The sequence below is a fragment of the Budorcas taxicolor genome, chromosome 15, assembly GCF_023091745.1.
Source record: "Budorcas taxicolor isolate Tak-1 chromosome 15, Takin1.1, whole genome shotgun sequence".
NCBI lineage: Eukaryota > Metazoa > Chordata > Mammalia > Artiodactyla > Bovidae > Budorcas > Budorcas taxicolor.
The window spans coordinates 48301450-48326386 of record NC_068924.1 but is presented as its reverse complement, the minus strand read 5'-3'; the positions used below and the strand labels follow the sequence as shown (position 1 = coordinate 48326386).

The window sequence follows — 24937 nt, the reverse complement described above, 5'->3', positions numbered from 1 at the left end:
CCCAGGGATTGAACCCTGGTCTCCCGCATTGCTGGCAGATTCTTTACCAGCTGAGCCACAAGGGAAGCTCAAGAATACTGGAGTAAGTAGCCTATCCCTTCTCCAGCAGATCTTCCCAACCCAGAATCGAACCAGGGTCTCCTGCATTATAGGCAGATTCTTTACTAGCTCAGCTATCAGGAAAGCCCAGTTAAATAAGGAGTAAAAAGTGTCCCTACTGCCTATTTATCCAATTTTTGTCTACTTAGCACACCATGTGGGTTAGCTCCATCCAGAACACTGATAGAAGTAGGAAGACAGGAGGAAGAGAATGAGAGTTTAATGATGCTGATGACCTTTTCCCGCACTTAGTTATGCTAAGGCTCCCCAGGTTCCTACAAATTTCACATCTGTGAGCCATTGTAATATCTAACCTAAAGAAAATTTTATTAAGGTAAGATTTAGTATTTGTTGTCACTTGCAATAGAGTATATGTCTCATTTACTAAAGCAGGCTTTTTTTTCAGAGTGTGAATTAATGATATTAGTTCTGATTACAAGCAGATTTAAATTCATTTAGGAACTTTCAGTGAGGATCTGATTAGATCCTATATATACATGGTATTATTTCATTTTAAAATAATGTCCAAGTGCTACTTTCACTTGCTTTTATTTTCTTTTATGCCCCAAGAAATTGATTTGTAGAACAAGCGAGCTCTACATTAATGGGATTTCTCAGACATAGTTTACTTGATTCTTTGGCTTTACAATTATGTATTTCATTCATGTCTTTAAAACTGATTAAAATAATGAAGTTTTTAAATCAAACAAATAACTGGTATGTAATGGGTACTGACAAAGACAAAGATTAAAATCTGCTTCTTAAGTCACTTGCACATTGATTTAGCTGATTTAGGATACAATTAAAAAATAATACTGCTTAAAAATAACAAATAGCATTGCACATACTTGGATAAAGAATAGATAACTCAATGTACATTTAAAGGAGATAATTTATGCTGCTGCTGCTGCTAAGTCGCTTCAGTCGTGTCCAACTCTGTGTGACCCCAGAGATGGCAGCCCACCAGGCGCCCCCATCCCTGGGATTCTCTAGGCAAGAACACTGGAGTGGGTTGTCATTTCCCTCTCCAATGCGTGAAAAGTGAAAAGTGAAAGTGAAGTCATTCCGTCGTGTCCGACTCCTAGTGACCCCATGGACTGCAGCCTACCAGGCTCGTATTGCAAACAATTGAAAATATAAATAAATATTTGCTTATCTATTAATTTTTTGCATTTCATTTAAATTATTTTATGTATATAAGCCTTTTATCTCCAAACGCATTTCATAGTACTTTAGGAAAGGGGAATTTTTAATAGTTTATTTGAATTGCTAATGACTAACATGCATACACATACAAGTAAGAGATGTTTTGTTTGTGTGGGGATATGTAGTTAATCTCATAGCACACTTCAGATACTGCTAACCATGCTTGAGTTCATTAGAGCCATAATTGGCTTCTTTTTTATTCTGCAAAGGAACATGTTATTTTACTGTTTTTGTCTTTTTGTTTAGAATAATACTTTGAAAACCTATTTAGTCTTAATTGAGACTATATTGCTGTGGTTAAGGTTGATATACAGTTGGATGCCTATAGAGATAAAAACCAGAGAAGAGGTGGAAAACTTAGCTATAAAAAGTTTATAATTCCAAACCTAACTCCTAAAACATCTAATCTAGATTGTTGTTAATGCTTAGTTAAAGAAACAACTTGATATTTGATGGGCCCACTAAGTATGTACCGTGTATCCTTGTATTCAGTTTCTATTCTTTCATTACCATCTTTAGATTTCTACAGTTGCTCAGGAATTGCCAAGTAGGGGAGCTTCCACTGCAGCTGTAATTGCCCATCAACTTTGTTTCTCACATAATTTTACCAGGATTCGATTTCTAATCTGCTGACTTTTTACAGAGTACACGATGGGATTCATTAGAGGGGGAACCAGAAGGAAGATACCAGCTATGGTGACCCTAATAACTGGAGAAGCATTTTTGGCAAAGTGGTGAAGGGCAGCCAAGGTGACAGTAGGCACCTAGAAGATGAGGATAGCACAGATGTGGGAGATGCAATTGTTGAGGACCTTGAGACTGCCTTTGTGTGAGGTGATGCTCAGAACATCTTTTAGGATTAGCATGTAAGATGCAGAAATGCGCAACAAATATAATAAAGAAGTAAGAGCCATAAACAATCTGAGGTGATATTGACCCTGTTCTCAGTACAGGTCAGTTTCATAACACCCTGGTGGACACAGTAGGAGTGGGATAGAAGGCGTTTCTTACGAATTTCAGCCTCTTTACAATAAAAGGGAAAACAACAACAAACAAAAGCATAATGCTGTGAATACAAGGCCAACTTTAATGACTCTGGCACTGGTCAGAATTGAGAAGTATCTCAGAGGGTTGTGGATGGCCATAAGGTGATCTATGGACATGATAAAAAGAACTGATGACTCCATAGCTGAGAATCTATGAATGAAAAACTCCTGGGCAAAACAGGTATCAGGGGAAGTTCCAGTGGCATTGAACAAGAAGATTCTCAGCATGATAGGAGGAGAGGAGATGGATAATCCTAAATCAGAGAAGGCCAACAAGGAGAGGAAATAATACATGGGCTCATGCAGAGAGGTCTCTGTTTTTATTAGAAAGAGGATGGTACATCTCCCCAGGATAGCAACAAGATGTATAAGGCAGATGGAGACAGAGACCCAAATGTGCACATGCTCCATCCTGGGGATCCCAATCAGGAAGAAGGCAGAGATTTCCCCTTCAGAAATGTTAAAGATGGACATTGCAGGAGTATAAAGGAATCACAATGTGGTTCTTGCAAAGGCCTTCCTGCAGTGGAAGAAATAGATTAGTTCAAATGTACATGCTTCAGTCAACTGCTTGGTACAAATCTTGGGACTTCAGCTATTTTCCTGTAATTCACAGTATGAAGATAATATTTCATAATACATAAATAGAAATAGTATCAGGACCCATGCATATAAGTAGGATATCAAGAGAAACATAAACAAGTAACCACCAACAGTTAGCTATAATCTTTTTCCCCCTTAGATTTAGCATACATAAAAGAAGCAGTAAATTTCACAAGGTCTATTTCCTATACCATTGTTTTTTAGATAGTGATGGCCTTTAGCTGGAACAATGTATGGATAAATATAGGATCATAGAGGGCATGACTTACCACAATTGCATTGCATTTGTAGTTGCTGAAGAATATTTAACTTTAAGAAACAGTATTCTTTAAAAAAAAATGGGGCTAGGACAACTGAATATCCACACCCCAAATAATGACATTAGACCCCTATTTCATACCTTATACAAAAATTCTCTTAAAATATATCATAGACATAAGTTCAAGAGCTAAAGCATTAAAGGTATTAGAAGGAAACATAGATAATGAATTTTTTTGACCTGGGATTAAACAATGTATATGACATCAAAGGCACAAACAGAAAGCTAAATATGAAATTCATTACATAAATATGCACATATGTAAAAAACAATTCATCAACATTAAGAAATATTCAAATGACTTCAACAAGAAAGTGAGAAAAACAACCCACAGAATAAAAATGTTTGCAAATAATATATCTGGACTTGTATACAAAATATATGAAGGACTATTACAACTCTACAATGAAGACAAGAAGATCCTTTAACATCATTAGTCATTAGGAAAATGCAAGTCAAAATCAAATCAGATGGCTATTCATGTACACAGATGAACTAAAATAAAAAAGACAATTTTAACTGCCGACAAGAACGTGGAGAAAGTTAAAAGTGTTGTTGGCTACTTAGTCATGTCTGACTCTGCGCAACCCCGTGAACTATAGCCTGCCAGGCTCCTCTGTCCATGGAGTTCTCCAAGCAAGAATACTGGTGTGGGTTGCCATTCTCTTCTCCAGGAGCTCTTCCCGACCCAGGGATCAAACCCAGGTCTCCCACATTGCAAGCAGTTTCTTCACTGCCTAAGCCACGATTCCCCTCAGAAAGTTGAACTCTCCTACATTTCTAGAAGGATTTTAAAATGGTTCACCAACTTTGGAAATCATTTTAACAGTTTTTGAATGTTATGATATAACAACAGTATCTCAATGGAGCTGTTAATATAATAAAATGAAACTACATCCCAAATACTTACCTTAATGTTTCTCTTATATAACATACTAAAATATGGACTTTTTTTTCCCCTCTTACCACGAAAACCTACTCGGAACACTTGATGCAGCTTTTGAATAGCTGAATATAGCATACATTTGTCTGACTGCTACCCAGGAAATTTTGAGGATAACTGAAATGGCTCGCTAGCCTCTTTAGGCTAAAAGGCACATGGATTTAGGTACCAAATGTGGAGTAAAATATAGGAGTGCCAACTTGGGGCCATTTTAAAAGAGATCCTGTCCAAGCAATGAGGATATGAGAGGAGGACTAAAAGAGAAGCACAGGTCACAGGAGAGCAGCACTGAAAACACTCAGCAGGGAAATCAATGAAGACTGAACAGCTACCCCAAAGAGAAATAAGGAGCTTTAAACACCTACAAAACCTGAAAAGCCCGAAGCTACTCTATGACAAGACTAGTCAAAGAGTTTCATGGCTCTATTGATTTTATGAATCAGCTAGATTAAAAAAAAAAAAATTAAGTTATAGCAGGACCACAGTTAATATTTTCTATTTGTTTGATTGTATTTACTGTCAAAGTGCTAAATACAATGTGTTCCATAATCATTGTTAAGAGAAAGTGAAAGTGAAACTGAAGTCGCTCAGTCGTGTCCAACTCTTTGCGACCCCATGGTCTGTAGCCTATCAGGCTCCTCCGTCCATGGGATTCTCCAGGCAAGAGTGCTGGAGTGGATTGCCATTTCCTTCTCCAGAGGATCTGCCTGACCCAGGAATCAAACCTGGGTCTCCTGCATTGCAGGCAGACGCTTAACCGTCTGAGCCACCAGGAAAGCCCATTGTTAAGGGGGTCACAAATGGAAACTTAAAATTCATATTCAAACTATAGAATAGTCCTTATGATATGGTAAGGGCATTACCATTCTAGATCAAGAGAAATGTTACTTTTCCTGAAATGAATTGTTGAATTCCAGTAGGAAAATACATAATGTGAATATTTTTATCATGTACTGAACATAAGCAGATAAAGTATGAAATTAATCATTCATAATAGTGATCACAGTGTAATTCTGGCCACAAAAGGACATTAATTACCATCCTCTTCCCTCTCTGTGTTCAACTCCCCTGATTATGTTCCAGCTACCTTTTAATTTCTGCAATACTATGCTTTTTCAAGTCTCTTCCTTTTGCAAACAGTAAAAATGCTCTCCTTTGCCTTGACTTTTCTTTGTTCAAATGCTTGGTTAATTATGATGTCCTTTGCCATCCTTTTCTGAGACTTCTGTACACCTGCCATTCAAAATAAACTGGAAGCAATGACAGGTTTTATTTTCTTGAGCTCCTAAAACACTGTAGATGGTGACTGTAGCCACAAAATTAAAAGATGCTTGCTCCTTGGAAGGAAAGCTATGACAAATCTAGACAGCATATAAAAGCAGAGACATCACTTTGAAGGAAATGGTTCATATAATCAAAGCTATGATTTTTCCAGTAGTCATGTATGGATGTGAGAGTTGGACCGTAAAGAAGACTGAGTGCTAAAGAATTGATGCTTTCAAATTGTGGTGCTGGAAAAGACTCTTGAGAATCCCTTGGACTGCAAGGAGATCAAATCAGTCAATCCTAAAAATTAACCTTGAATATTCATTGGAAAGACTGATGCTGAAGCTGAAGCTCCAATTCTTTGGCAACTTGATGCAAAGAGCTGATTCACTGGAAAAGACCCTGATGCTGGGAAAGGTTGAAGGCAAAAGGAAAAGGGGGTGGCAGAAAATGAGGTGTTTAGATAGCATCATCCACTCAGTGGACATGAACTTAGCAAACTCCGGGAGATAGTGATGGACAGAGGAGCCTGGCATGCTGCAGTTCATGGGGTTGCAAAGAGTCTGAGATGACTTAGTGACTGAACAATAACAATGGCAAAAAAAAAAAAAAAAAAAAAATCTCCTAGTAGTCACTCTTGACTTCTCACTGATGTTCACTGCAAACTCAGTGGTCTCATATATCTGCATCCAGAAACAATGCATAGTAATGTGTAAGTTGATAACTATCATTTAAAAATGTGTCACCCAAGAGTCAAGTCTGAGTACCTGGCTTTGAATTTCTTTCTGTGTTCAGTCAGTGATTCTGGCCTAGATTTGTGTAACTCTGGCCTTCTACTGTGGATTTACAGAATTGTTGGACTTCTCAGAAGATCAGGGTAATGCCATTCATTTCTAATCACTTAGTGACTATAATCAGTCAAATACTATGTAAATTATTTTGCTTGAGATAGTACAAAGGCATGTGATAGCTATGAACATCGGAGAACTTATACTAAGTTGTTAAGTCTTTGGACCCACATGTCCGCATAAAGGGGAAGTGGAGGTGGCAAGCAATCACCAGAATTTCACTGCTTTGTAGTCAGAACCATTTAACAAGAGCTGCAGAATCTAGTCCTGCCTCCCTGGTGCTTTCTTTTTTTTAATTTTTATTTTTACTTTATTTTGCTTTACAATACTGTATTGGTTTTGCCATACATTGACATGAATCAGCCATGGGTGTACATGAGGTCCCAATCCTGAACCCCCCTCCCACCCCATATCATCTCTCTGGATCATCCCTGTGCACCAGCCCCAAGCATCCTGTATCCTGTATTGAACATAGACTGGTGATTCATTTTTTACATGATAGTATACATGTTTCAATGCCATTCTCCCAAATCATCCCACCCTCTCCCTCTCCCACAGAGTCCAAAAGTCCATTCTATACATCTGTGTCTCTTTTGCTGTCTTGCATACAGGGTTATCATTACCATCTTTCTGAATTCCATATATATGTGTTAGTATACTGTATTGGTGTTTTTCTTTCTGGCTTACTTCACTCTGTCTAATAGGCTCCAGTTTCATCCACCTCATTAGAACTGATTCAAATGTATTCTTTTTAATGGCTGAGTAATACTCCATTGTGTATATGTACCACAGCTTTCTTATCCATTCGTCTCCTGATGGACATCTAGGTTATTTCCATGTCCTGGCTATTATAAACAGTGCTGTGATGAACATTGGGGTACAGGTGTCTCTTTCAATTCTGGTTTCCTTGGTGTGTATGCCCAGCAGTGGGATTGCTGGGTCATAAGGGAGTTCTATTTGCAATTTTTTAAGGAATCTCCACACTGTTCTCCATAGTGGCTGTACTAGTTTGCATTCCCACCAACAGTGTAGGAGGGTTCCCTTTTCTCCACACCCTCTCCCGCATTTACTGCTTGTAGACTTTTGGATTGCTGCCGTTCTGACTGGTGTGAAATGGTACCTCATTGTGGTTTTGATCTGCATTTCTCTGATAATGAGTGATGTTGAGCATCTTTTCATGTGTTTGTTAGCCATCTGTATGTCTTCCTACACCTTATCTTTGACAAAGGAGGCAAGAATATACAATGGATTAAAGACAATCTCTTTAACAAGTGGTGCTGGGAAAACTAGTCAACCACTTGTAAAAGAATGAAACTAGAACACTTTCCAACACCATACACAAAAATAAACTCAAAATGGATTAAAGATCTAAAAGTAAGACCAGAAACTGTAAAAATCCTAGAGGAGGACATAGGCAAAACACTCTAAGACATAAATCACAGCAGGATCGTCTATGATCCACCTCCCAGAATACTGGAAATAAAAGCAAAAATAAACAAATGGGATCTAATTAAAATTAAAAGCTTCTGCACAACAAAGGAAACTATAAGCAAGGTGAAAAGACAGCCTCCCTGGTGCTTTCTTACTGACCAAGAATACTTTGGGGATTGCAGATCAGCAGGCCACACTCAAAGAAAAAGAAAACTCCCTGTAGGTGAATCTCAATGGGACTGGAACCAAGGAGAGTCAGCCAGCCTCCTGTAGGAAGAATTAATTCATTGAGGAAAACATCTCCTAAGCCTCCTTGGATCCCTCTGGCAGAATTAATGTTCCTCTTTACTTTGATTGACAGCATCATGTGAATAATCTTAGAGCAGTTTCAAAGGGTATGATAACCATGCCTTCTAAGTGAAGTAAGTCAGAAAGAGAAAGACAAATAACATATCACTTGTATGCAGAATCTAAAATATGACACAAATGAACTTGAAATAGACTCACAGACATAGAGAACAGACTTGTGATTGCCAAGAGGGAGAGGTGAGGTGGTAGGGGAAGGAAGGATTGTGAGTTTGGGGTTAGCAAACGCAACATATTATATATATCCAATGGATAAACTAGACAGTCCTACTGTATAGCACAGGGAACTACATTGACTATCCTGTGATAAACCATAATGGAAAAGAATATGAAAAAGTATATACATGTTTATAATGGAACCACTTTGTGGTGCAGCAGAGAGTAACACATTGTATATCAACTATCTTCAGTAAAAATTTTAAAAGAGAAAATATAAGTGTATGCATGTCTTTAAGTGTCTGTCTCCTCCACTAGAATTTAATCTCGTGAAGTTATATGTCTTCTAGAAATTCAGAAGGCCTTGAAACTTTAACTTTCATCCAGCGTCTTCAAGGGCAGTTTTCAACCTGGGATGTACATAAGACTTCCTTATGGAGTTTTATAAAAATGCAGTTATCTAGGCTTACTCTAGATTCACTTAATCTCTTTATTTGGTATTTTCTCTGCATATTATGTATATCATTTCCCATGATTATTATGTCATGTATCAATGTTGTCTCCATGGTAAAACCTATGCTAATTATTTTTGTATATCATATATAACATTACTACACTTAGATAGTCTATATAATTACCCTTAGAGACATTTTGCTTGAAATCTTTTTTTTTTTTTGTAATAACTTTATTATCTTGTTTTGCATGCCATGGAAACACCCAGTTCTACTTGTCAGTTGCATTATTTGTGTTCTCAATTCTCATCTGACTTTTTACATTTGAAAGCATAAGTAATAAATTAACAATGACCACTTAAAGATAAATTTAACCATGTTAAGTTAGCTTAACTCTCTCAAAATAATAGATAATTTTTGTTTAACTCTGATATGCATTCATGAAAGCTCTGTACTCAGCAATAGGGCTGGAGTTTTGTCTTCAACACAAAAGGAACCTGCCAGAACAAATGAAAAAGGACTGAATCAATGACTTCAAACTCTTATGACTCAACTCCTGGGTAACTTTCAGGCTGTTCCAGTGGGCTGAATCATGATTTCCATAACTCTTTTTAGTCAATAGACAAATAAGTTCATGAGACCACTAAAACAAGATCGAGTGGAACAAGAATAAATAGCATAGAACTGGATGAACTGATGAGTAACATTTTATTGTGTTTGTTTGGAATACTGTTGATGTGATTTATGGTCTATTTTCTGAATATATAATGAGGCTGTATCTCATTCTCTTAAGTTATAATAATCTAATAGACTCTGCTTTTATGAATTGAATGAAACATTATGAAGTCATAGCTGATTCTCACTGAATTCTCCAAGTTCAAGAAACTTTTATTGAGGGTCTTTACTTTTCAGTACAATGTATTACTTTTATAGGTAATAATAAGAACCTGTCCTCTTTTTAAATATGACATAATTTGAAAAGTTGATTATGCAACATTGAAAATGTTACTCATTTAATCAGGTCTGACCAGTCATTTTTAGGGAACAAAGGTTGACTTTGCAAAGTCTATGCTGACAAAGCCCACCTAGGTAAATTAGCCTGTTACTTGACTTATAGGTAGCCATAGAGATGGTAAAAGAGACCAGAATGGCAGGTCAGAATGGTGGGATGTGTTGCAGAGTGCAAGAAAGTAAAATACTGCCCATATGTTTGGATACCTGAGAAGTAATCTGATCAAGGATTTTTTTTTTTTTTATTATAGCTTCCTCTCTTTCCTCTTTTGATAGAATACAATAGCAGTTTTAAAACATCCTATCTGAGATTCTATGTGGAAATTTCCAGCACTGAAGACTTAGGAAATCCTATCTGATAAATTAACATTCTTTCTTCATCTGTATAAATAATGAATCCAAATCTAATGAGGAGAGCCTTTTCTTGGATCAAGAATGAATTTTCTTTGAAATAATATTTCATGAAAATGGAAAAGGCTATATGAAAAAAGGTATTCTTCAATGGAAAATTCTTCATTGTTCACAGTCCACTCTGATGGGTCATTTACTTCTCATCATGTGGGGACATGGAGTTTTCATTGTCTTTAATCTATTTTCCAACTCTGCAAGTTGTAGATACTAATAGCAGCCAAAATAATTCATGTTGGTAGACATTCACATAAATTTTCTGGTGGAGAGTCAATTGTCATGTGTCCTATATGATGGAAGAAGTCATATTTCAACTCATTTGCAAATTAATGTAATTTTTTTCATAAATGTATCTTTTATATTTGGTCTCCTTTGTACTAAGTGTATCATTTGCCTGGTCTTTCATTAAAAATGAGTTAAATGATATAATGGATGTTATTTTATTTCTTTGTGAGAGCTGTTATTTTATGAAAATTAATCCTTCCCAAGGTTTATATTCTTGCATAAGAGAAAAAACAAATTATATAATGTAAAATGAGCTATCAGTTCAGTTCAGTCGCTCAGTCATGTCCGACTCTTTGGGACCCCATAAATTGCAGCACTCCAGGCCTCCCTGTCCATCACCAATCCCTGGAGTTCACTCAAACTCACATCCATTGAGTCGGTGGTGCCATACAGACATCTCATCCTCTGTCATCCCCTTCTCCTCCTGTCCCCAATCCCTCCCAGCATCAGAGTCTTTTCCAATGAGTCAACTCTTCGCATGAGGTGGCCAAAGTACTGGAGTTTCAGCTTTAGCATCATTCCTTCCAAAGAAATCTCAGGGACGATCTCCTTCAGAATAGACTGCTTGGATCTCCTTGCAGTCCAAGGGTCTCTCAAGAGTCTTCTCCAACACCACAGTTCAAAAGCATAAATTTTTCGGTGCTCAGCTTTCTTCACAGTCCAACTCTCACAGCCATACATGACTACTGGAAAAACCATAGCCTTGACTAGACTGACCTTCGTTAGCAAAGTAATATCTCTGCTTTTGAATATGCTATCTAGGTTGGTCCTAACTTTCCTTCCAAGGAGTAAGTGTCTTTTAATTTCATGGCTGCAATCACCATCTGCAGTGATTTTGGAGCCTAAAACAATAAAGTCTGACACTGTTTCCACTGTTTGCCCATCTATTTCCCATGAAGTGATGGGACCAGATGCCATGATCTTAGTTTTCTGAATGTTGAGCTTTAAGCCAACTTTTTCACTCTCCTCTTTCACTTTCATCGAGACTTTTTCGTTCCTCTTCGCTTTCTGCCATAAGGGTGTTGTCATCTGCATATCTGAGGTTATTGATATTTCTCCCGGCAATCTTGATTCCAGCTTGTGCTTCTTCCAGCCCAGCATTTCTCATGATGTACTCTGCATATAAGTTAAATAAGCAGGGTGACAATATACAGCCTTGACGTACTCCTTTTCCTATTTGGAACCAGTCTGTTGTTTCATGTCCAGTTCTAACTGTTGCTTCCTGACCTGCATATAGGTTTCTCAAGAGGCAGGTCAGGTGGTCTGGTATTCCCATGTCTTTCAGAATTTTACACAGTTTATTGTGATCCACACATTCGAAGGCTTTGGCATAGTCAATAAAGCAGAAATTGATGTTTTTCTGGAACTCTCTTGCTTTGCCTTTTGAATACAGAAAATTGTCTGCCTTATGTAATTTAGAAAATGATATCTTAATGCTCATGGAAGAAATAGTACAACAAAATAAATGAACTAAGTCTTGTATTTTTGTAAACTCTGCGCACATGCATACTTGCTTGTCTGATTGGCTCCATGTGTGCGCTGTCATTGCCCTTCTCAATTTCAGTTCCTGAGAGCGCAGGTATACATCATAAAGTGAGAAACTATGTGTTGAAAAGGGATATTTTAAATGAACAATCAATCCTCTGTCACTTCTAATCACTAGACAGTTGTATGCACATATAGAATATTACATTAAACATGATCAAAATGGCAAGTATATATTGTGTTCAAAAGGTTGGTAAGGAAAGCTGAGTGAAAAGAGAGCTTAGAACATTTTATGTTTATATAAGAACTCTAATCCTAAATCCTTAATCAGGAAGGCTGAGTTTTCAACCTTAATAAACACATTGAGAGAAGATATTGTATATTGTAAAGTGGTTAATATATGGTGTGATTGATTAACTCTGCTGCTCCATGTCTTGTACTAACTGGATTTACATTTTGGTTAAGAACCCCTGTCAGCTGTATTTTTGACACAGTTTCACTAAAATCAAATTTCTTATCTTCTGGTTCTTCACACAGTATATAATGGGGTTCATCAATGGAGGTACCAGCAGGAATACATCAGCCATGAGGATTTTAACAACTGGGGAGCTGTATTTGGCAAACTGGTAGATGACAGCTAGGGTGATAATGGGAACATAGAAGATGAGCACAGCAATGATGTGGGAAACACATGTATTGAGGATTTTGAGCCTTTCATTCTGTGATGCTATGCTCAACACTGCTTTAAGTTTCAGAATGTAGGACATGAAAATACACGTTATGTCTAGGATGCCTGTGAGAGCCACAAACAAGCCATAAATGACATTAATCTTGTTGTCAGAGCAGGCCAGCTTCATGACATCCTGATGGAGGCAGAAAGAATGGGAAAGGAGGTTCTTCTTACAGTATCTTAGATGTTTCAGGGTGAAAGGGAAAGGAAGGATCAACAAAACATTTTTGAGAGAAAAGACAAGGCCTATTTTTATGACTCTGGTACTGGTTAGGATAGAAGCATATCTCAGAGGATTGCAGATGGCAATAAAGCGATCAAAAGACATGATGAGAAGTACTGGTGATTCCATAGCTGAAAATCCATGAATGAAAAACTCTTGGGCAATACAGGCATTGGGGGAAATTCTTGGAGCATTGAACAAAAATATTCTTAGCATGGTAGGGAGAGAGGAGAAGGACAGTCCCAGGTCAGAGACAGCCAACATGGATAGAAAATAATACATGGGTTCATTCAGAGAAGGCTCCATTTTTATGAAAAAGAGGATAGTGCAGTTCCCCATGATGGCAACAATGTACATGAGACAAATGGGAATGGAGACCCAAATGTTGGCAGACTCCATCCCTGGGATTCCAATGAGGAAGAAGGTAGCGATATCAGTTTCAGTGGTGTTGGAGATGGACATGCCAGAATATGAGGAAATCAAGATGAGAGGCCCAGGAAACACTTTCTGCAGTGATGAAAACTGATTGGCTCAAATGCCTGACTCTAGCCTATTGCAATCATTTAAGGTCCTGTCAATCCACGGCTATTCATATAGTTCTCAAGTATAAACCTAAATGGATAAAAATAGATACATATAGAGTTAGATGTCAATATCCAACTAAAGATGAAAACTGAAAGAAAAGGAAAACAAATTGAAACCTACAAGAGATATAGTTTATAACAGACATACATTCAACACAAGGACTGATGGTTCAACTAAATAGTCATACAGACAATATCTTATACAAATGAATATAGTTACATATAATTATCTATTTTCCAAATAAAGAATTTGAGACTTTTGCTTTTCTTATGTAAATATAACACTCCATTGTTCAGGCAGAGAAGGTGATGGCACTCCACTCCAGTACTCTTGCCTGGAATTCCCAAGGATGGGGGAGCCTGGTAGGCTGTAGTCCATGGGGTCGCAGAGAGTTGGACATGACTGAGTGACTTCACCTTCGGTTTTCACTTTCATGCGTTGGAGAAGGAAATGGCAACCCACTCCAGTGTTCTTGCCTGGAGAATCCCATGGACAGAGGGGCGTGGTGGGCTGTGGTCTATGGGGTTTCAAAGAGTTGGACACGACTAAACAACTAACGCACACACCAGTCATATAGAAAAATACCATAAATTGTTGTCATAGAAGCCTGTGATCAGACTATATTGTCTATTTTATTTTTGCATATTCTCCTCCTACCACAGTTCTGAATGTTCCTTCATCATCTTTCTTCCCCTTGATCCTTTATGCGAGTGTGCAGGCTAAGTTACTTCAGCCATGTCTGACTTTTTGCATCCCTATGAACCATAGCCTGCCAGGCTCCTCTGTCATGGAAGTTTCACGGCAAGAATATTGGAGTGGGTTGCCATGCCCTCCTCCAGGGGATCTTCCTGACCCAAGGATCAAACTGTTTCCTAAGCCTCCTACATTGGCAGATGGGTTCTTTACCACTAGTGCCACCCAAGAAGCTCGTACCCTGTATACACCTCTGTAAAGAAATCCTTCAAAAAACATTCCTGAATCAATTCTTTATGGACATCTATTTCTTGCTGGCACATAGTCTTTTGTTCCTTTTAGCTGAAGTGTTCTTCCTCTTTTTAGTCCTTACAATGTTCTCTTTATCATTGATGTTCTGCAGTGCAATATGAAGCACATAGGTAGAGATTTACAATTAATGTCTTCTACTTGGAGACTGATATTTCTAATCTGATTTTTCAGTTTTGAATGTCCTCTGACATTATAAATTTCAACATTGTCTATTTAGTAATAACTTCTTGTTAGATTGAAAAAGTTCAACATTTTCCAGCTAACTTACTAATTAGATTGTTTCATATTTTCAAACTCGTCCTTTACTTATGTTGCATTTTGGTGCATTCTTTAGTACTACCTTCTAATTTATTAATTCTGTCTTTATCTGTGTCTGGTCTCTAACAACGATTGAGTTTTATTTCATTTATTCTATTTTTCTTTTAAAATAAAAGTTATTTTAATAATCCTTAGTGATAATAATATTATTAATAATAATATTAAATAGTTAATAATTTAAATATTTTATATTCCATAAAATATAATATATTTTATAAATTATAAAATTATAATTTATAAAACTGTATAAATACAATTTCAATTTATAGCTACCAATTCCCCCAATAATTTTTCATTTATTTGTATTGTTATTATGGTCTTTAATTTTTTTGAGAATAATAAGGTTGCCAAATTCCAAAATTAATCTCTAGTTTGATTTACTTCTTTTCTCATGGGTAAGTAACCTTATTATTGAAATTGTAGAATATTTTTGTCAGTATTAGTCTTCATCTTTGTTTTGCAATTCTACTTATAATCCCATCTTGAGTGGAAATTTCCTTGTTTGTTTCTAGATTTATTTTATTCCTTTTCCATGATTAGATGTAGTAGTTGGCTCTTCTGACTTCCTGAAGTTTGTAAATTGTAATGTCTTTTTATAATGGGTAAGGGATCTTATTTCAAAGGAGAATTAAGTGCAGTGTTGCCCATTTTTCCCCAACAATCTCAAGACCTAGATGGTTATTGGGAGCAGACTCATGTTGTGACAACAGGTATTTCCACTCTCCATGTGGGTTAATAACTTGGTTCTTTGAACTGATTCCTTGTCAAACATGAGGCGCTATCATTCTGAGTCTCATATAGGTGCTGAGCTGCCAACCACCAATGTGTCTCTATAGTAGGAATCAAGTGGGTTTGTGGATTCACTTTCAACACAGTTATATGTTTTTATATTGCATCTCAAAATATCTACCTATCTACCTATAATGTATTTGATATTTGTTGTCTGACCTAAGGAGCATAACAATGTATTTTTGTCTTTTTTATTATATCTATTTTTGCTATACGTTTTGTGTGTAGTGGAAATTTACATATATGATTCAGCTCATCACACTGAGTAAAATTCACCATCAAAAGTTAGATACAATTTTAGAAATATAATTTGTTAATGCTTATGTTCGGGAAAAATTAATTTTGTTGAGAATTACTTGTTCGTGTGCTCCTTGGAAAATAATGAATTAAGGTACAAATTTGTCCAAAAATACAATAGAGCTAATTGCAAGTTTATCATCAATCCTTGTTATGAGGGATTTGATAATACTCCTCAGATTTGAAATATTCAGGCAGTTCCTAGGTACTACTATTCTTATCTTTAATTACATTTTCAATCATAGTGTTACTATAATCCTGTTGTCATGATGAAGAATTCTTAAAAGGTCATGTTCCCTTTCTTAACTATTTGTTTTCTGTAATTATTCTCTTTGGGAATCTCAAATTCTAACGATCGCAATCCACCTTCAATTGTTTCTGAGCTGTTGCAGCTGCTCCATGAACTGGATTATCTGGATTGGACTCCACCTCCAACTTGCTATAATTATTTTCCTCTATCCAAACTACTTCTATTTCTAGGCTGTCTATAACGTTTTAGTGATATTTATTAACCTTAAGGATTAGATGTCAAGGAGAAAGTCAATTAGAAAGAAACACTTAGGAGTTCCCAGATTTGATAAAATAAATTACATCCATTGAAAAGAAAAAAACCTGGCAGGTGTTTGAATATTGTTCACCTTAGACGTTGGAAGAATCATTCATAATACGGCGATGAATAAACTTGTTGCTGCTACTGCTACTAAGTCACTTCAGTTGTGACGGACTCTGTGCAACCCCATAGACGGCAGCCCATCAGGCTCCCCCGTCCCTGGGATTCTCCAGGCAAGAACACTCGAGTGGGTTGCCGTTTCCTTCTCCAATGCATGAAAGTGAAAAGTGAAAGTGAAGTAGCTCAGTCATGTCCGACCCTCAGCGACCCCATGGACTGCAGCCTTCCAGGCTCCTCCGTCCACGGGATTTTCCAGGCAAGTGTACTATAGTGGGGTGCCATTGCCTTCTCCAAAATAAACTTGTTACAGTGACTTAATACCATTGTGATATTTGTCTGCCTAAATGCTAATCTAGTTGTGTCAAGTCATAGAACTACTAGCAGAGAACTATTTGTTAGACTTGGTCTTCCAATTCCCAAAATTTGCTCATGACACTAATTTGAAAGGAGTGAGATAAATGTTCAAAGAAAAAAAAAAGTTTTATTCCAACAGATATTGTGCAAGAATGCAAGTTGTTTGGTCTGTGTAATCGTGCCATTAAGTAGAGATTGGAAGTTCTGTCTCTAGGACAGATGCGTCACACTGTGAAAGCTAAGTGAGCTGTTGGAGAAGAATGTTCTTTTGCTGCCTGGGGCCCCTCTTTTGTCTGGTTTGTCTGTTAACCTCACCTGGTTCAGTCTCTAACATCAGCCTTCCTTGCTAATGCTTCTCCCACAACTGTTGAAGTTGTTCCTTTTTGGCTAAATGGAGATTCTGATCCTCTTTCAATTTTCTTCCAAATGTTATCTAGCAAATCAGTTTAAACACTTTGAATTTTGAGTTGTAAATCCTTCTATACCATATCCTATAAATAACTCTGCTCATATCAGTTTTCTTAATATAATGAAAAACTACTTGATTACTGATTAATGAAGAGAAAACTAAATAATAAGAAAATTTTCAAAAGCACATGATACACTAATCATTATCAACCTCTACTTGTCCTGAATTATCAAAAAAAAGAGTATGACTCTCTTTAGGTAATACTATACCTCTCTGGCAAAGCTATTTTATTATTTTTTAAGAGACTTTAGAGGGAAGCAGAATACTGCACAGAAAATTTTCCAGTATGTTTTCCTTTCAGAAGGGCCTAAACAACCCAATTCTCTGGTTTCACAAAAATATGAAAAATGTAGTTTAAGTAACACATACAGAATGGCTTTAAAGTTAGAATAAAGTTCACTATTTATATGGGAGTTATTAAATGAGACTGTTTATTTGTTCTTTGTATTAAAAGTAGAGTGATATTTATGTAGTCATGATGGTAGTATTACCCAGACTGTTTCAGGTCTTGAATATATCCTGAGACTGAAGCAGCTATTAAACAGTAAAAGCACAACAGCTTATTAGGAATAAGATACACATCTTCAAGTTCATGATACTTATCTTCATTGATAAGATTCATAATTTGAACATGACAGTTTTCAGATACTTACATATCAGGGTTAAACAAGAGATGAATTTAGGAGGAAGCTGCTTCAGTCCCAGTTGTTAGGGACAAGGGTTGATCATGACAGTACGATTCTAGTTCCTCTATGCTGTTACCTTTTTAGTAGAACTGAGGCCTCTGGGGATGATAAATCAGGAAACAGTACCCAGAGACTGAAAAGTCCACAGGTAAGTCTTGAAATGAGTTAATTCACAGAGAGGTCAACTGAATTCCCATTATGCATATGCATCAGCCATTTATGGTTAATGCCCTACAAGGCTTCTTTATTCCATGAAGCAGAATAGTCAGACAGAGCTGGAGCTATATCATGGAGGCTGCTTTAGGGCCTGTAGTCAGATCCATGTTTTGTTAAGCACATCTATTTGTGTTCTTTTGTGTATGTATATGTATTATAGGTAAAAACTGCATGCTCTAATAGTTAAAGCTTCCCAACTTTGGACAAATGATTTAACTCTCTGAGTTTTAATTCCCTAATCTATAAAATGAGGAAAAATATAAGAACTCATGCAACTTACTTGTGACACTTAAAGACTGGTAAAAGTGGCTGCTCTTACTATTGCAGTTATCATTTTGATAATTATTACTATGCCTATTTTCAGGGTTTCCTGATGCTTCTTGATGAGGGTGCTTTGCAATCATATTGGAATCACAAGGGCCAGTCCCAAACAACACTGGTTATCAAAAGTCTGAGACTATCACAAAACATCAATAAATATAATAAAAGACACAATGTTTGGAAATAAGAGATAAAAAAGCTAGCATAACTTATGAAGGTATGTTTGGTACAAAATAAGGCCTAAGTGTTATACAAAAGATTCATTAGAAATAAAAATGAACAATTTTTCATAAAAAGACAAAATATAAATTGATTTTACTTTTATATATCAGTACCAAAGATTGAGAAAAATATAATTTTAAATGCTCTTCACATAAGGATAAATTAGTACAAACACTTAATAATAAATCTAATATAAGAGGCAGTGCTAATGGTAAAGAACCCTGCCTGCCAGCGCAGGAGACATAAGGGAAGCAGATTCAATCCCTGGGTCAGGAAGATCCCCTGAAGGAGGGAATGCAACCCACTGAGGTATTCTTGCCTGGAGAATCCCATGGACAGAGGAGCCTGGCGGGTTACAGTCCATAAAACTGCAAAGAGTAGGACATGACTGAAGCGACTGGGCACACACACTTGCACAATATAAGATATATATTATCTTTTTAATGTTGACCTGAAATAAATAATCTGACAGATATTTTTCCAGCCAAAATGAGTTTGTTCAGGATCAGCAGAAAATTGTGATTCAGGGTCTTCAACCATGGTGAGCCATGTGCAAGTTTCCATATGGCAAGGGAAGAAAAAAGCTTTTATAAGAGAGAAAAAGGAAAATGGGAAAGCTATTGGAAACAAAGAGTCCAGGACTTTTCATTAGTTAAGTCGTTGTCAGAAAAGAAGAGTAGTTTTTCTTTTTCCTCTTGGGCTCTCCTATTATTGCAAGGCAGGAGAGCTCCCCACTCTGGTCTCCCAACTCTATTTAATTGAGTTTTCTGTAGTAAATGTTTTATATAGCAGAAAACTATAAAATGGCACTGAGAAAAAATAAAAACTTTAATTAATTGAGGTTTATATTCTTGGATTCAAATTTCAATTCTTCCAAAATTGTTTTATAGATTTAATACACTTCAGTAAAAGTCCCCCTATATATCTTGTGTAAATTGATCCTGTTTCTAAAATCTATAAATAAATTCAAAGAGGTAGATAAAGAAGATATAAGCTAAGAAAAAGAATGGATTGGAAAACTGCTCCATGCTAAATACTATGGAAATTGTAATGAACCAGAGAATGGAATTTGCCTTTACAGAGCTTAGTGTGGAGACTTGAATCCTCTTAGGGCTTAATGCATGATTATGAAACACATAGCTAATGAAAAGCTCTGTTCAGTGAAAAGCAGGAAATACCTTATAACAGAAGGGGGTTAGAGTATTATCATGAATTTATTCTCATATGCTCTTTAGAAAAGTGAAAACTACTAGATTTTAAAGGACTGGAAGAGGTATGTGGATAAATGTAGTGGCACATTTTTACAAATTTCAGGATCACATGCTTTTGATATAGTTAAGGGCTGTTTATATTAATTTCATCTCTAGGGATCCAGTTGGCTCTGAAACCAATCCCTAAGCTTCTATCTCAGGTGAAACCAGGAATATATATAGAGATGGTATAAACATTTAAGCCTCATTATTTACAGGATCAAAGGTTTTCAACACCTCAGGTATGTGGAGAATCAAAATTATAGCCTCTGGAATCCATTCAAGTTTGATCTTCAGACAGAGATGAAAAGTCTTCTTGGGTGAGAAATAAAGCAAAGAGAGCAAAAAATAAAAGCACAGAAATACAAAGAGAAATGAGAAGAAATATAAAGATAATAGCAAGGCTGAAAAAAAAATAGAGAAAGCAACCAAAAGAGAATGTGAGTTTACCTGCAGTGGAGGAAAGTTTAGGCAGAGAAAATCAGTATGGAACTGAAACATTGGGAAATGAGTTACTGGTTGTATGATTAGGGATTCATGTTGATATAGCTGGCTTACTTGTAAATTTCAAAATTTTTAATTACAAATAAATAGTGGGTAGATTTTGGCACAGTTTAAGATACAAAGATTAAAGAGACCAAAAATCATTGAAAGAACAATGTGTCATTTATGAAATTACACAGGAGTGTAACAGGAGTGTCACTGTCTTTAGAGGTAAATAATTTTGAAGTATATGACATATCTTAATATCCTACTTCAATATTTATCAACAATTTTAAGATAGGTTGGTCAGTGAACAAGTAATTGAAGACTACAGGCAAGATGCTAGAGAGGCTATAATAAAATGGTTTCTTATCCTCCGTGGTTCTCCCTAAACTGTTTGGAATAGATAACTGTATTCCATGAGTCTTTTCTGCCCTTTGAAACAATCTTGTCATTGGTCCAGTCTCTTCCTACTATTTATTTTTCACCTTACTGTGATTAAATTGCATTAAAATAAACAAAATGACCCAAAGAATTATGTTTAATGAAATGTATTGAATGTCAGAAGAAAATATACAGAAAAAGGGCAATAATGAAGGGATTGAGAAAAAGTGAAACACATCGTAGGTGAGTCAGTAAGAGAAAAGGGTAGGAAAAATAGAGTATAAATAGGGATATTCTTGCCTGTCCCAAAATTAAATCTATGGAACAGCCAATCACTGAAGTTTTCTAAAGCTGCAGTTTGCACTGAGAGGATGTAAAGCATGGAGAAAAATATTTTAAAAGAACAATGATTCACCTTACTTTTTGTAACTTCTCTGAGAATAAAAGAAAATGTGATTTATATTAATGTTAGAAGAATAAAAGGAAAATGCATAGCATAATTTTGGGCATGGGAAAAGTAAATCTCCTTCTAATATGACCATAATATAATCTTTGTATGTGTGCATTCTATATTTCTACTTCTATGTTAATATCTAGAGCCTTTTGATATGTTGAGATTTAAATAGAAATTAAAGCAAAATTTCTGAATAAGGAAGAAGAATAAAGAAATTCAATGAGAGATTTTAGTAGATTTTGCAGATTAAGCAAAAAGTGTTGTTTGAAGGTAAACAAAAATACATGTGTTGTACAATTATTCTGACTGGTAAATGCAGAGCATGGTGAGTGGCTGACTGCTTCATCTTAGACAACAGAGCTAGCGAAGGTTCAGTGTAAACTGCTTGGGGCTGGAAAACAGGAACAGAGAGATGTCCAACTCTAAGAGGACAGAGATGACTGCATTGGTGGGAAAGGGGGAAGGTGACAAATCTTTCTTATTCCACGAAGATAAAGTTTGCTTGGTATTTCCTTCTGTTCCTCATTATAGATGCCAGGCAAAAGTCCTCTTTGGAATTACAGACTGCTGAGCCTGAGAACTTTCAGTTTTTAAGCTGTCAGACACTAAGGGTCTACAAAGAAGCATGAGGGAGAAGCTGAGACATTGTAGCAAAGATGTCTGAAGCTGACAATATCTAGACTAAAGGATGAGGCAAATAAAGAATCTTCTCAGGACAGTCAGTAGGCTTAGAGAGGGCTAAAATAAAACAGAGAACTGAAGGGGCTGGTTATCCCATAGGGCTTAGCTTCTGTGCCCAATGCCATCAGTCAAGGGTATGGCATACACAGCACTAGCAGAGGCAAGCACAATGAAGATTGTTTGGGGCAAGTAAAACCAGATGTTAAAATTGCATTTTCAAAAGGGAAAAAGTACTTGTTTGTTATTGAAAGCCAAAGCCACTGATGGTAAATGCCTTGGGCTGCATTGATGGGTTTGCTATGGGTTCTCAGAGGTAGGTGCCAAAGCATCATAAAATTAGGAAAACAGTTACTATTTTCTAAAAATGTTTAATGGAAGTATAGTTGAGTTACAGTGTTGTTTAATTTCAAGTGTGCAGTGAAGTGAATCAATTACACATATACATATATCCACTCTTTTTTTCTTTTTTAAAGATTCTTTCACCATATAGATTATTACAGGGTATAAAGTTCCCTCTGCTATACAGCAGGTTCTTATTAGTTACCTATTTTATATACAGTATTGTATATATGTCAATCCCAGTCTCCCAATATATTCCTTCCCCTCACTTATCCCATGGTAACCATGTTTGTTTTCTATATCTGTGCCGCTACTTCTGTTTTATAAAGAAGTTCATTTGTACTTTTTCCTCAGATTCTACATATAAGAAGTACGATATTATATTTGTCTTTGTGTCTAATTTACTTCACCAAGTATGATAGTCTCTAGGTCCACCCATGTTGCATTATTTTGTTCTTTTTTATGGCTGAGTGATATGCCATTGTACATATGTACTACATCTTCATTATCCAGTAATACTTGATAGAATATTTTGTAAAATGTGATTATGTAGAAACCTCATTTACAGAAAAAAAGCAAGAAATGATTCATAGAAATGAAGAGGATTATTGCAAATTATTACTAATTAAAGACACATGACATGTACTAGATGTCTGAAGTAAATCTATTTTAACATTATTTTGTGGGAAGGCATATAGGAAGAGCTTCAAAAATTACAGTGACCTTATTTTATGTATATATACATATATATTCCCTCTTACATACATATATATATATATGAAAAGAGTGGGTAAAAGAGGGAATGCATATACATATGTATCCTTTTCCATTCCCTCTTTCCATATAATGTGTGCTTATTTTACTATTAAAATGTTACATATTTTCAATTTAAAGTATTATACATTATTAAATAAATATGAAATTAAATTAATGGTGAGCCATTAGGGCCAAATCAGCTGTCAGGGATTAAAAGATAGCCTAGAAACAATAAGTGATTAATTCAAGAACATTACTGACAGGAAGCTTATGAAAATCCATAGACATTTACTCTGAATTTTCTCTATGTTTATCTTATAACATATAGTAAATATTTCTTTCTCTGCTCTTTTGCTGTTTAATTTTTTAGTGTCTTCAATGAAAATCCATCAAAGCTCTTGTCAGAGATGACCAGACCTGTGGGGTACACACTGTTGTTCTAGAAATTGATGCTTTTGACTACTGGGAAATGCTTCTTACATAAGAACTGTAAGATTTAATGCCTTCCTTTCTCTATGAGATTAGAGGAAAGGTGTATCATATACTAATTGTTCTGCTTATGTTCATCAGGGATAACTTTGATAAAGCAGGATAACAGAAAATATTCCTGTTTGTCAAGAGTCACCATGGTGGTCTGGAATAACAGTCATACTATGGAACCTATATTTATTCTGAGGGGTTTTCCTGGACTGGAGTATGTTCATTCACATCTCTCCATCCCATTCTGTCTTGCATATTTGTTAGCATTTATTGGTAATGTTACCATCCTCTCTGTTATTTGGACAGAGTCCTTACTCCACCAGCCCATGTATTACTTTCTTTCTATGTTGGCACTAACTGACCTAGGTATGTCCTTGTCCACACTGCCCACCATGCTTGCTGTATTATGTTTGGATGTTCGGGAGATCCAGGCAAGTGCTTGCTATGCCCAGCTCGTCTTCATCCACACATTCACATTCCTGGAGTCCTCAGTGCTGCTGGCCATGGCCTTCGACCGCTTTGTTGCTATTTGCCGTCCACTGCACTACACCACCATACTCACCAACAGTGTAATAGGCAAGGTTGGTTTGGCCTGCCTGCTAAGAAGCATGGGAGTTGTACTACCCACACCTTTGCTGCTGAGACACTATCACTACTGCCATGTCAATGCCCTCTCCCATGCCTTCTGTTTGCACCAGGATGTTCTGAAGTTATCCTGTTCAGATGCCAGGATCAGCAGTGTTTATGGACTGTGTGTAGTTATTGCCACACTGGGTGTGGATTCTGTCTTTATACTTCTTTCTTATGTCCTGATTCTGAAGGCTGTGCTGGGCATTGCCTCTCATGAGGAGCAGCTAAAGGCACTCAACACATGTGTGTCTCATATCTGTGTGGTGCTCATCTTCTTTGTGCCAGTTATTGGGGTATCAATGGTCCATCGCTTTGGGAAGCATTTGTCTCCCATGGTCCACATCCTTATGGCTGACATATACCTGCTTCTTCCCCCAGTGCTTAACCCTGTTGTCTACAGTGTCAGGACAAAGCAGATTCGTCTAGGAATTCTCTGCAAGTTTGGGCTAAGGAAGAGGTTTTAAGTACCTCTAACCTTTGGTTGGAGAAGGCAATGGCAACCCACTCCAGTACTCTTGCCTGGAAAATCCCATGGATGGAGGAGCCTGGTAGGCTGCAGGCCATGGGATCACTGAGTCAGACACGACTGGGCGACTTCACCTTCACTTTTCACTTTCATTCATTGGAGAAGGAAATGGCAACCCACTCCAGTATTCTTGCCTGGAGAATCC

The 24937-nt window shown here is 36.6% G+C and overlaps 2 protein-coding genes and 1 pseudogene across 2 annotated transcripts; 1 reads left to right on the top strand and 2 right to left on the bottom strand.

Moving 5' to 3' along the window:
* Window positions 1–1886: 1886 nt before the first annotated feature.
* Window positions 1887–2834, bottom strand: LOC128060910 (olfactory receptor 51A7-like; annotated as a pseudogene).
* A 9563-nt stretch (window positions 2835–12397) lies between these two features.
* On the bottom strand, window positions 12398–13357 carry LOC128060731 (olfactory receptor 51A4-like). Its single transcript, XM_052653109.1, has one exon. The coding sequence runs from the start codon at window positions 13337–13339 to the stop codon at window positions 12398–12400; it is 942 nt and encodes a 313-aa protein (XP_052509069.1). The 5' UTR covers window positions 13340–13357.
* Window positions 13358–23782: 10425 nt separating this feature from the next.
* On the top strand, window positions 23783–24730 carry LOC128060767 (olfactory receptor 51L1). The gene has a single exon (XM_052653147.1). It carries the CDS (start codon window positions 23783–23785, stop codon window positions 24728–24730), a length of 948 nt encoding a protein of 315 aa, XP_052509107.1.
* Window positions 24731–24937: the final 207 nt, after the last annotated feature.

Excerpts from the sequence above, each read along its gene's own strand:
- LOC128060731 (XM_052653109.1), bottom strand. The coding sequence starts at position 13,339 with ATGTCCATCTCCAACACCACTGAAACTGATATCGCTACCTTCTTCCTC.
- LOC128060767 (XM_052653147.1), top strand. The coding sequence starts at position 23,783 with ATGGTGGTCTGGAATAACAGTCATACTATGGAACCTATATTTATTCTG.